The 12473-nt window shown below is 46.7% G+C and overlaps 1 protein-coding gene across 13 annotated transcripts in view; it reads right to left on the bottom strand.

The window, feature by feature from the left end:
- ppfibp2b (PPFIA binding protein 2b) overlaps positions 1-12473 on the bottom strand; it is a 44179-nt gene that overhangs the window by 1465 nt on the left and 30241 nt on the right. For 4 of the 13 annotated variants that reach the window (XM_057053301.1, XM_057053312.1, XM_057053310.1 and 1 more), the window contains 22 exons: positions 10716-10922; positions 9557-9649; positions 8560-8652; positions 7456-7567; positions 6050-6111; positions 5897-5972; positions 5746-5828; positions 5601-5668; positions 5450-5515; positions 5117-5177; positions 4892-4939; positions 3786-3936; positions 3419-3451; positions 2596-2628; positions 2206-2344; positions 2004-2123; positions 1749-1899; positions 1353-1464; positions 1189-1277; positions 990-1112; positions 392-517; positions 134-322 (listed from right to left, as the gene is read on the bottom strand). In XM_057053301.1, coding sequence (XP_056909281.1) covers positions 134-322; positions 392-517; positions 990-1112; positions 1189-1277; positions 1353-1464; positions 1749-1899; positions 2004-2123; positions 2206-2344; positions 2596-2628; positions 3419-3451; positions 3786-3936; positions 4892-4939; positions 5117-5177; positions 5450-5515; positions 5601-5668; positions 5746-5828; positions 5897-5972; positions 6050-6111; positions 7456-7567; positions 8560-8652; positions 9557-9649; positions 10716-10922 — 2235 coding nt within the window. The remainder of the gene's footprint in view (positions 1-133; positions 323-391; positions 518-989; positions 1113-1188; positions 1278-1352; positions 1465-1748; positions 1900-2003; positions 2124-2205; positions 2345-2595; positions 2629-3418; positions 3452-3785; positions 3937-4891; positions 4940-5116; positions 5178-5449; positions 5516-5600; positions 5669-5745; positions 5829-5896; positions 5973-6049; positions 6112-7455; positions 7568-8559; positions 8653-9556; positions 9650-10715; positions 10923-12473) is intronic. The other 9 variants (XM_057053305.1, XM_057053314.1, XM_057053302.1 and 6 more) reach the window with 8 other exon arrangements.

The following is a 12473-nucleotide window of genomic DNA, read 5'->3' as shown; positions in this document are numbered from 1 at the left end:
TGAGGCAGTCGGGGTGCTGTGTTGCAGTGAGGATTATTCTTCCTTTTGTGTGAGCAGAGCCCGTGAGCAGGCTTAAAGACAGGAGTCCCACATCTGCTGCGGCCTCAATCCTGCCTCTCTACAGGTGTTTCACCTTGACTTTAGCCGTGATGCTGAGTGGCGTGTAGCCCGCTGCCTGAGTGTACTCCCTCTTCTCCTGCTGAGCTTGTGCCCCCACCAGGTTGTTAAAGTTGGTGGCCAGGTGGCGCCTCAGGAGCGTTTTCTGAGGAGGAATGTTCAGCAGCATGGCCAGCGTGTCCAGGTTAAACCGAGGCTCCAGCATCTACGGGAAATGAAGACTTTTTAAGATCTTTAAAAAGAAAAAAAACCCAATAATACAACATGCACTCACTATGAGCCCTCCGTGCACGCCGCTGCCCCTCAGGTTCGGGGCATATTCTGCCAAGTCCACTGATCTCAGCCACTCCATTACTCTGTGGTTGGACCACTGGACCACCTCGCTGGGAGTGAACTGGTTCTAAACACACATTCAGCACCAACACTTGCTTATATTATGGGAAAGGATTTGTAGATCTTAGTGGATCCTTTTTTCATCCATCCATCCATCCATCCATCCATCCATCCATCCATCCATCCATCCATCCATCCATCTTTATACAGCATCTGTTACAATTAAAAATGGTCTCCAGGTGTTTTACAGGGCCTGACCCCAGACAACCAACAGTGGCAAGGAAAAACTCCCCTTAACAGGAAGAAACCTTGAGCAGGACCAGGCTCATGGGAGGGGGGGGGGGGGGGGTTTCCTGGGTTTTGCTTTAAGGTCTTTAAATTTGGGAATTGAGGGAATTTTGCGTCAAAACTGAGTTTTTTTGCGAAAAAGAAATTAATGCAAAGCAAAGAAACAGGCAAGCTCGTTAAATTTCTGTGTTCAGAGCCTCACACACACACACACACACACACCACACACACACACACACGCACACACACACCTCATTGCCAGGCCTGCGTCTGAGGCAGTTGGGATGGAACTTGTTGACATGGAGAACATGGATCGCACACTTGATGCTGAGGTGATGCAGCTGGCTGGTCACTTTCAGGTACAACAAGTCATTCTGAGATAGAAAGAAGAGGAAGTTTCAAAAAGGTTATCTCACTTGCATGCCGCCACACACCCACCGGAAGACTCACCACCGTGAGGTACTGCAGCATCTGTCCGTCCACTCTGCCCTCGTTAAACTGGTCTTTGTACTGAGGAAGTCCGATGTCATCGAGCCAACCTGTGGAACCAAACCGCCTCATCAGAAACTCTCACAAGGAGTCCTTTGATGCGACGCTTCGCTCTCAGTACATACGAGTGACCCAGATGTAATCCAGCTCTGCGGACTTCTCTGGCTGCTTGCTGACGATCGTCTTGATGGCAAGTTGAAGTTTTTTCCGATGGAGTGGATTTTTTAGCACCAGCTCCTGGAAAAGCCACAGGAAGGAACTGACGTATTTCCCAGATTAATGAATTCTTCTCTGCAGTGTATTCAAACTGACAGCACAGGTTTATCGTAAGGAAGAAAGAGTCCAGCAGGTGGACAGTGCGACGGCCGTGACAGCAGAACTAACCGGCAGGTTGAAAACCTGAGGCAGGCATTACTAAATGCCAAGCAGACGGACAGACGGCAAGAGCGAAGAGACAGGTGGAACACACTGAGAGGACGGCCGGACAGATGCATCAAAAGCATCATTTCACAAAAGTATACCCGCTCCAGATCCTGGGGAGTGGCTGACAGTAGTGTCTGACCGCTGGCGACCCAGTGGCGAGCGATGACGACGTACTGGCCAAGTCCGATTTCCTCCAGCCACTCACACACCTGCTCTCCGCTCCACTTCCCAAAAGGCATCTTCAGGTTTCTGAAAAAGTGAGACGAACGGACAAGAGCCGAACACGGTTGACGGGGAAAGTCTCGGAGACAGTCGACATTTTAACGTCTGTAGGAGGAGCGCGGGGGCGTTACCGAGTGTTTGCTGGTCGGGCCAGTCTGGGACCGGCTGTGGATCTGAAGCCTCCTCTTTTGAAATCGCCCAATTCCGGGTCGTGAACCTGAGCCGGACTGCCGGACTGACTGCGTCGAATCCTGCGTGATAAATGCAAAGCTCCGATGAGTTTGCAGAGGACATGATGGCACAGAGACTGAAGGAGGGACAGGTGTGACTCACTTCCCCCACAGTTTCTTGATGCCTCGCTGAGTTTTTCTGTTTTCCGGAGAGACGGGGGACTGCTGTCCAGAGTCCACTCCTGAGGACAGAGGAGACTGGTCGGAGAGAACACCCTCCTCTGGTTTCTCTGGACTTCCCTCTGGACAAGAACAAATCAACGCATTTACGTCAACAAAGTCAGGAAAAGAAACATGAGCTCAAATTATCAGTAACTTTGTGAAATATAATGCTCTTTTTCTGGCCAAGAACATTAAGCTAACTTATTTTCAACAACCAAACAGCCTCACACTCTTAAATAAAGACACAATGGGATTATCTGGAAAAACAACATACGCCTACTGTAACCGAACACAGCACAGCAGAGTTGTGTCTGTTCTGTGCAGTACCCACCGATGTCATAGAGATCCTGTTTCCCAGGAGATCCTGAGTCAGAATTTAGCAAATGGAGGGGACAGACAGCAGAAGGGAACATTAATTACACCCAAAGCAACAACTCTACAAGCCCCAGGCTCAGGTGAAAATCGAGTGTGTGAGTCTGGGCGCGTGGGGGCGGTAGAGTGAGATCCCACCCTCCCCGCAGCTGCTAGCTATACCGCTCCTTCAATCTGAAATTCCTCAAAGCTCGACCAGAGTTTAACAATTTCTCTGTACAAATGTCAGGTTCTGTCGATTGGTTTATATTTTCGCTGGTGAAGATTGGCTTGACTAGCTCTTTCTCAGCGGCTGAGTGAGTGAGTGAGTGTGTGTGTGTCGGTGGGCTGTCAGGCGACGTCGTCGTTTGTTTACCGTGGATGCTAAGCCGAGTAGTGCGCATCCTAAAGCTCCGCTCCCTCTCAGGGCCTTCTGATTACACACCTTTAATCTCTGCTTCTTTTCAGGCAAATACACGGGTGGCTCAGTCTTTATGTGCTTATTAGCAAAACGTACGTGTGTGTGTGTGTGAGAATGCTGATGCGAGAGAGCCAGGAATTATCTTCGACAGCTCTGAGTCATGAGGGAGTTCTCATAATCCCGCCTATAGAGCAGCCTGATCCTTGGTGACACCACTTCATCACCCCGACTCTGCTCACCTCCCAGTTTCAGTTTCCTTTCTTACCAAGGAAACGACAGAATTTGGTGCATCTGCAGACTTGAAGGGACTCGGTTAGCGAGTCCTATCCTGAATTTGTGCTTTCGGTGTGGACATTTGGGTACTGAGTGATCATACGGTTACCTAAGGCCGGAGCACTGGCACTCCTGCAACGAACTGCAGCCAGAGCACAAGCAGAGAAAATCCACAGCAACAACACACAGGAAGAAGAGGAAGATGCGGAAGAGAAGGAGAAAAGAGAGGTGGCAGTGGGAGCCAAGTTAGTTAGGTGACAATTAGAAATGACTGAAAGTGTTAATGGGTTTCTGTTGCTTTATTTCAAAGGGGTTTTCCTCATGAAACTTTAGCCCCGCCCCCCACAGGAACTACAGTTCTCAACGTACATTTTGCAGGTCGCAGTTGTTAGAAATGAGCCCAGAATCTGTGTGATTTGACTGAAGAAGGTTTTAAAATTATGTTAAGGGTTTTGCACAGGGAGGTCCCGACTCACTGAGGCTGTAGTCCTGGGATTCACTGTGGCTGGGGGAGAGCTGCACAGGAGATAAATACTCGCCGTTTCCCTCTCTGTTGCCGTTCAGATCGCTCCTTTTGCTTCGTTTTCCAGGCAGAGTCTGATACTTATTCATCTCCAGCAGCGCAGTCTATAAGACCACAAATGAATAACAACATGAATGGATATACAAACTATAATGACACGCTTTAAATATGCCTATGGATCGAAAAAGTGGAAAATAAAAAAATAATAATCAACCAGAAGGTGAAATTGGTTCTTCGTGGACAAGAGCAGAGTCGCGGTCTCACTTTGACCCGTCGGGGCTCGTTGCATAACAGAATGTCTTTGAGAGGGTGACTGGCTGATGATACTGGTATCTGCCCGAGCATTGAAGTCGGTGTCGGTGAAGGAATACGAGGAGAAAGGCTAGCAGAAAGAAACAGCTGGGGGGCAGCTGTGACGGCAAACACTGCTGACAGCCACTTCAGGAGGGTCCTGCCTCACCGTGCACGTGTGCATGCGCGTGAATAGGCGTAAAGCTACGGTCGCATAGAGGAGATGTTTTGTTTTTTTTCCACCCCCCCGGAGCAAAAATTCAGCTGTGAACTTTTCTCTGAACATGAGGTCAAAGGTCACCTGGAGTAGCTCCATTAGCCTGTTGGCTGCACAACGCAGGACTTCCTGTAGACTATAACTAGGAAGTCACAGATACTTAGCCTGGAGCACCCGTATGTCCTAAACATATGGAAATGAAGGATTACGTTGTTTCCGTATGGTAAAAGGGCCGCTCTGTGGCCACAATGTGATCCACCTGTACAGCAGTAATTAACTGATCAATATAAGTCGTTAGAACATCACTTCCAAAGGCGGCTTCAACTTTGGAGAAAAGCACTAACAGACATGAATAAGGGGTCTAATATATAGGCAGATATATATATATATCAATTAAACGGGTTCATCAGATCAAACAGCACAAAAGCAGCTCAACTATGGGTTGGTTAAGTACAGTGATACACTCATTTATACTAGCTTAATAAAAATAAGCTCTAGCTTCATGCTGGGGGGGGGGGATTATTGTGTGAAGTCATGCAGCAGATCAGTACCTCGGCCCCTACGTCTGATTCACTTTCACCTGGTTGGATCTCTATAATCTACATCACACAAAGTCACAAGATGAAGGAAAGAACACACACAGACCCAGACAGAGTCAGAATGAGCAGGTTAGTGCAGAAACAGGTCAAAAGAACATTGTTGTGTGGACACATTTGGTGTCCACCAGTTCAGTGGAGATCTGGAAGTCAGGAGGCAACAAAGACGACCTCACAAACCTTTTGCGAAGAGCTGCTCTGCAATTCTTCCAGGCTGCTGGACAACAGCCTGCGATGGCGCCTGAAAATAAAAACGTTAGACTTCATATATTGTGTCGTGTCGCTGCCATAAAGCTGTGGAAGTTATACAGAAACACAAGACATTCAGTTAGCATTAAAAAAGACTGTACTATAACAGATAAACCTGTGGAACCAGGTCAACATTATAATAAAACATTAAAGCAATCTTGCCAGAAAAAGGTAAAGATGGGACACCCCCCCCAGAAGCATTAAAATACATGTTTGTATTATGATATATACAGTAACTTTAAATTAATGAAGCTTTTACAGTACCATGAGCCATTATAGATGCAAATATCGCCAGTGGACACAAGTGAAGCGTCCATGGTGTTCTGGATGCTACAAGACATAAAGGAAAGTTGTACAAATAAGTATTATCTTGCGTGTGTGTGTGTGTTTATATGGTGTTCTGTAGTGCTTCTACCTTGAGTACAGTTCTCTTTGGTATGGAGATGAGGACAACATGAGTGGTGAAGAACCTCTTGATGACATCTATGCAGAGTTAAACACGTTCATTCGTCAGGTGTTTTTTTCTTTTTTCATGAATATAGAAAAGATGAGGGTTTCACCTCTGATCTGAGGATGTCAGAAGGAGCTTTGTGTGTGTTGGTTCTCAGCCTTAAACTGCCACTCAGCTCCTCCTCACTGCTCCCTACAAACGAGAGACACAACAACCAAAAAAAAAATGTTCCACTGTTCAGGGACAAAAGGGGGACTCACCCTGTGTGAGCGCCATCACGTCCCTGATCTTCCTGCAGTGGCCCAGCAGAACCGTCAGCTCTTCTATTCGCCTGTCCTGTTACCAGCAAGACACGTTTTGGGTTTTTTGTCCTCAGTGAAAGTGTTGCAGCGGCGATCCTCAAGTGTTCTGACCTTTTCCTCATTGGAAGCCAACAGAGACTCCATCCCCTCTTTCAACCTCTGGTATTCCTGGTCTGACCAAATAAACGGGACGTTAAAATGTTATTTTCGCGTTCACACTCGCCTCGTGACCGCTGAATTTTCTGGCATGTGATGGAATGTTTAGCGACAGATGCGACAGCCATGCTAATATGGACGAACAAGCAGAGCAAACCGACAGTGACAGCACCACCACGTGCGACGAACCTGCAGCTCGCACGACGACGCGGCGGCTGCTGGCGGACACAGCAGCCGTTTTCCTCTGCGTTTAATTTGTATAATCCCAGAGGAGGGTTTTACAAGACAAATCAGGCAAACACGCAGAGATACGAGCCCGACATTATTTCATATCCTTTCAAATCTGACAGTGAAGGTCACGCATAAAGGCCGCTTGCTTGCGTTCTGCCAGGTAACCGTGAAACTCATACCGATGTCGCCTCACTCAGGTTAGCTTCATGACCATTTAAAATAAAACGCGGTGTTCTGAGCTCATCTTTGACCCGTAGCTGTGGACACGGGTTCTTTATTGATCGCCGCCTGGTGGCCAAATGAGGTAAAAGGCATAAATCCCAACTTCTCATCAATCAAGAGAAATCTGCCAGAATTAAATAAAAGTGGGATCAATTTGCTACCGTGGCAAACCTGAATGTCTGTGATACATGAGCTTCTAATATACATTTTTATGATGTAAAAATACTAATGTTAAATGAGGTGTGGCTCTGGATGAATGTCTGAACAACTTAGAACAAAGAATTCACCATAAATACATGTGTAGTGATTTAGACACACTGTTAATCCATTAAGCTAAGGTTGTGCTAGTTGGAGTTCTGATGCAAAGCTCTCCACCACGACAATTAATAGCCAAAAAAGAAAAGGTGATTAACGTTTGACGCTTTCAAATATCGAATCATCTGCTAGGCCTAATTTCGCAGCGAGGCTACAAGCAGCGCAATAACAACTCTCCCTTGCCAGAACATTTGAAAGGATATTGTGAATATTTAGGACAGCCGACACAAACTGGATCTCAACTGTGGTCCAAATCTCAATGCAAACGCTCCGGTTTGGTTTCCACTGCAAACCAAACTGCAAACTAAACACACAAACAGTTAGACATCACGATTCAAAGAAAACCACAATGTCAACTGTCGGCACAGAGAGTCCGATTGGAGATTAGTTCCACAGCAGAAGCACACCATGCCTTACATCTGGTAATTAGCTGCTGGACATACACTTCCTCTACAGGAGAGGGAAGCAGAGAGTCAAAATAAGCCGAGTGTATAGAAGGGGAGAGAAAGACACTTTGATTAGATGTTACTGTATCAGCATTGGCGCTCTTGGATGTGACATGACCGGTGAGGCAGCGGGGATAAGGCGTGTACCTCTCTCTGTGTTGTCGTTGGCTGGGCCACATCTGGCCAACAGCTGGGACCGCAGGCACTCTATCTCGGCGTCTTTGGAGGCCAGGATCTGCTGCAGCTCTGAGATCTCTGCCTGTGGAAGAAGGCAGAGGGCATTTGTGAAGCAGCTTCAGGAACTTGACAGGCAACATTCTCTTCACAACGGGATTGTTGTCGTGATGACTGGATGATGGGATGCCTCGAAATTCAGTATCAGGGGACATTCAGTATTGGTATTGAGGGATGTAAATAACTCCATTTGTGTACGGCTGTATACTTTCCACCAGAGTCAACGGCAGCCGGCTCTAACAGGTGATTAGAGCTCCTAACATACAGATTTACACTTTAACGGACGGCATCCTGTTGGAAACGTAGACTCCAACATCACATTTCCAGGGATGAGCAATGACTGAGCACCTCTGATGAAAAGCCCAGTGAAATCCAGACTGTGTGTGCGTGTGTGTGTTTGGGGTGCTGGAACATCATTAGCTCCCAACTCCATCCTTCAATGAACACATCTTCTCTCCCAGAGTGTAAAATAAACACCCCTTCAAAACCAATAATCACCATAACAATAATTCCTGTTCAAAGGAAACAGGCTAACAAGAACTTAACACTTCAGCACCAACCTGCAGCTGTAAGCTCATGTAATTATGTACAAATGTGTGTTATTTGACACCAGAGAGGGAGCAGACATGCAAAGAGAATGCCAGAGAACACAACTGGAATCATATGGAATCCTTCACAAAGCTGCTGCATGGCTTTTTTACTGGGAGAAACTAAATTTCAATAACATTTGGAGCTTGTTTTTTTTTTTTTCGCAAAATTTGACCCTTTCACCACTTATAATATATAAATATAAAGTCAGCAAATAGTGATCAAACAGGCTGGGTCAGGAGATTGAATATTACAGATTTTTCCTTCAAAAACACCAAAGTTACTGCAGTTTAAATACATACCACAACATGGAGGTTAGAGAAAAGTGATTTTCAGAAAAGCAGACTGGTAGTAAAGACTGGGCCAAATCAGAGGAGAGTAGGAAAAAGAGGCTACGAGCGACGCCGGACGAGGAGAAAGAAAGGGCACCTGTGCGCTGCGCCAGCGCTCCTCCCAGTGCTGCTTCTCCAGCTGTGTGTGCTCCACAGTCAGCTTGAGGCTGGACAGCTGGGTCATGAGCGACTGGTAACACACATGGAGAGAATAAGAGATGGAGAGCTACAGACAGACAAGGGGGCGGTTAAAGATGGGGCGAATGTTTAGAAGACAAAGGCAGAGGGGGGTTAATAGAGAGGAGAGGAGGAGACGGAGGGAGAGGAGGGAGGAAGCACTGTGAGCACACAGAAAGCAACAGCAGATCCAGCACCTGAAAGTGTACCAATGTAAAGGAGTTAGTAGACAATGGTTCATTTTTAATCACCTTCTGACCCCCCACCTGCCCGACAGTGGCGTCGCCTCCGGGTTTAAGCATCTATCTTATGACTCTTTGTTTATTAATGGACCAGCCTATATGAAGAAGTTGTTGGGATGTGGTTTCCTGCTTTACTTCAAAGGTGTTTTTTTCTTTATAAGCCCATTTAATAAAATTCCAATTTGATTTGATTTATCTAAAAAGACCAGCCTGGCTAAAACTTCCACAAATCAGCGTATGTAAAATTCAAGACTCTAGTTTATTAAGTGTAGTCAGACCAGCAACGTCTGTCTAAAAGTTTTTCATTTTTAGTGCTGCAAACAAATGGCAATAAAACAAGTAACCATGGCTAAATTTGAAAAAAGAAAAAAAATTCACGTGGATATTTGAGAAAATAAGACGGCACCAACTTTTAAAAGTGTATTTTTGCTGAGTTCCATGTCCTCTGGTGTAAAGACTGTACTCATACTGTAACAGTCCATTACTCTGTGAGCTGTGATAATGATGTGATAATGTGATGACAACAAGCCTTTGGCTGGATTTATTTATATTTTCCGTGTGCAAGAGTCTGATGCGTCGATTCAAAGCAAGAAAAGTGGGTTTGAAAGTGAGGGGGTAACGTTGTCAGCGGTGTAGACGCTGCAGGTTGTGGCTGAGCTACGACCGACACCTTACCTTCGTGCCTCGTAGTTTCCGCTCATACTGGCCCTTCTCTCCCTCCAGCTCCTCAACTTTCTGCTTCAGCTGCTTCACTTCTTGAAGCAAATCCTGCAGAAAAAGGCCAAACGCAGACTTTTACTCCACCGGTTCTTCCAGCACTTCCTGCTGCAGCGTCTACTGGCATGCATCAGTTATTCTATCAAGAGAGGCCAACATGAGGGTATTCACACATGTGTTGACAACCAGTGCAGTTAAGAAGATCCCCCAGAGCTGGACAGGAACAGGTGTTAATACAGCAAACGTTACCATCCTGAGAACAGATACCACAGCATGCAGTTATCAACGACCACCAAAGGGAGGAATCGGAGGGCCCGGTTGGGCCCGGTTGGGGCCCGCGTCTATCCCCGGACAACGTTACACATTGTTACTGTCACCTGACCCGTCCACCTGGTCAGCGCTGGAGGAAAGCAGCTTTGTTAGTAGAGGGAGAGAACCGCTACCATGCAGGTACACCACATCAAACCAAACCAAGAGAACGAGCCCTGGGTCAGAACACGCTCACTTAACTGAACTAAACACTACATATTTCAGCACATATGCGCTCGTCAGTCCCTGCAGGAATGTGAGAGGGCACATAGAATTCACTTGAGAGCAGGATCACTCGTGACCACTTTTCAAAAATTGTTGAAACGGATTTATTTTGGGCTTTTTTGGCTGCGGTGACGCAGCTGAGATGGAGACGCAGCATTGGGCAGAACAAGACTCAAACAAGGCTCTTAATGGTACCTTGGATCTAAATAGTTGGTTAAAATTTGTTCTACCTTGTCCTGCATAGAAAGGCTTCAAATATCTGAAACGTCAAATTTCATAGAGACTTTTTAAAGTTTTACAGCACAAAAGTGTCCTGGAGAGACTGCGTCGTGCACGTAAAGGTGAACAGTTAAAGAAGCTGTCCTTTCAAATATCGTACTTAGGCATCCTCAGTAATCCATCAAAGGAATGCAAGTATTTGAAAACATCAAAGCAAAGCGCCCCAGAAAGGGTTAGTTTGATTCTGTGGGAGGGTCCAAATACCGGCGGCTGGAGTGTGGGCTTGTTAAAAGGGAAGAGGAGAAGAAGAGGGAAAATGACGGGGAAGGAGGGGAAGATGAGTTCATCCATCAAGTCTCCCTACGTGTACAGTCTTTCCTCCATAATCGCTCCTGGAATCAGAGCCGGGCAGGCTTGCATCTGAGCCAGCCGACCCATGCGGTCTCACTCTGGGCTCCCCTTGCTGAGCCTCCCTCTCCTCCAAGGCCCGTTTCTCCTGGATACGGGTGCTGATCTCCTCCTGAAACCTGCACATCTGCTCCTGCAGTTCACTGATGAGATTTACCACGCACTGCGAGGCCAACGAGCGGCGGAGACCAAAGGTAAGACAGCAGGTAGAGGTCAGCGGGTGAGACGGGAAGAGAAAGAAGAGGGCACGGGGTGAGTTCTGGGAAGATGAGAGGAAGAAGCACTCTTATCTGCCAATCAAGTCACTGTGTCAGCTTTTACGGAGACCTTTGCAGACCGTAATGACGACACGGCCGTGCTGGAGGCTGAAACCCTCGGTGTCCGATGGCTCCACAATGGAGGCGTCAATATCTGCGTCAGCAGGGATCCTAAACCCGCTAATGCGACGCTACTCAGCCAAAGCAGCGACCGTCTTGTTGGTGGAGTGTTGCGTTCTCTCTGACTTCAAGGCCTCCCGGGACAGAAAACCATATTTCCACAACACCTCCTGTCAGCATTCATCCCTCCATCTGTCTGTTTGCGTCTCATCCCGTTTCCCTTACTTTCATGTTTTTCCTGCCGTCAGCCATCCGTCCCTCTGTCCTTCTTGTTGTCCTGCTCTGCTTCCTGTGATGTTTATCGCACGCTAGCTATGTGTGCATAACACTGGGCTCAACATGTCACTAATGCTGCATCCTGTTTACTAAAAGGACAGCCCTTGGTGCTAAAGACACACACAAACACACACACAGTTACAGCACAAGAGCAGCTTCAGTTTTTGTGGTGCCAGCAGGGACACGCTGCTGAGTATCACAATGGACAAAGTCCACACAAAGAAAGCAGTGAGGACAAGTAGGGACTGCTCATCTAGTTTGGCCATGCATCCTTCTCTCTCTCTCTCTCTCTCTCTCTCTCTCTCTCTCAGCAGCTGTTTGAAGGTCCTCACAAGAACTGTGAATAACATAGAGAATTTATGTTTGATGCTAATGATTAGGTTTGTTTTTGTTCCAGGGTTCTCGCAGTCCGACCACACCTAAAATAAAAATGATAATATGCACTATGTTTGCAAGTATTCCATAGAATTCTGTAGAACTGAGTCAAGATCAGCCATCTTAGGGTTTAAAAGACATTCACAACCCCAGAGGGAGGATTTTTAATTACACGTAAGCCAGGAAATGCTACATGAAGTACTGTAAAAGTACCACAATGGGACTGGATCTGTGTGTGAGAAAGCAGTTATTTTGGCTGGGATGTGGTTGATCACACTGACCAAAGCAGCGGGGGGTGGGGGGTGGGGGGGATGTCAGGGTTTACACAGGAGAAATATGCTCGCGGTTTCTTTTCAAACAATTATGTTTGGAGTACAATGGTTTTTTAAAAAAAAATATATGCTTTGCTTCAACTACAATGGAAAAGCATGCACACCCTTTGCTCTATCTTCTGTTTACAGAAATGACTTTTCCAGAATTTTACAAACAAATGCCCTCAAGAAGACCCCTGCAGATGGAATCCAACAATTTCAATAAAAAGTGCACAAATATTGAAATGACGCTTTCCTGGTGACACATGGGGGAGGGGCACATAGGGATGAGATGCAAATATCTGCGCCACCGCCCCCACCGACCTGGAGTTATGGCGCAGGGTTCATGCAGCCGAGAAATGTGATTTTTACAAC

Source organism: Takifugu flavidus, chromosome 13 (assembly GCF_003711565.1).
Source record: "Takifugu flavidus isolate HTHZ2018 chromosome 13, ASM371156v2, whole genome shotgun sequence".
Classification (NCBI taxonomy): Eukaryota; Metazoa; Chordata; class Actinopteri; order Tetraodontiformes; family Tetraodontidae; genus Takifugu; species Takifugu flavidus.
This window is presented reverse-complemented; position numbering and strand designations above follow the sequence as displayed.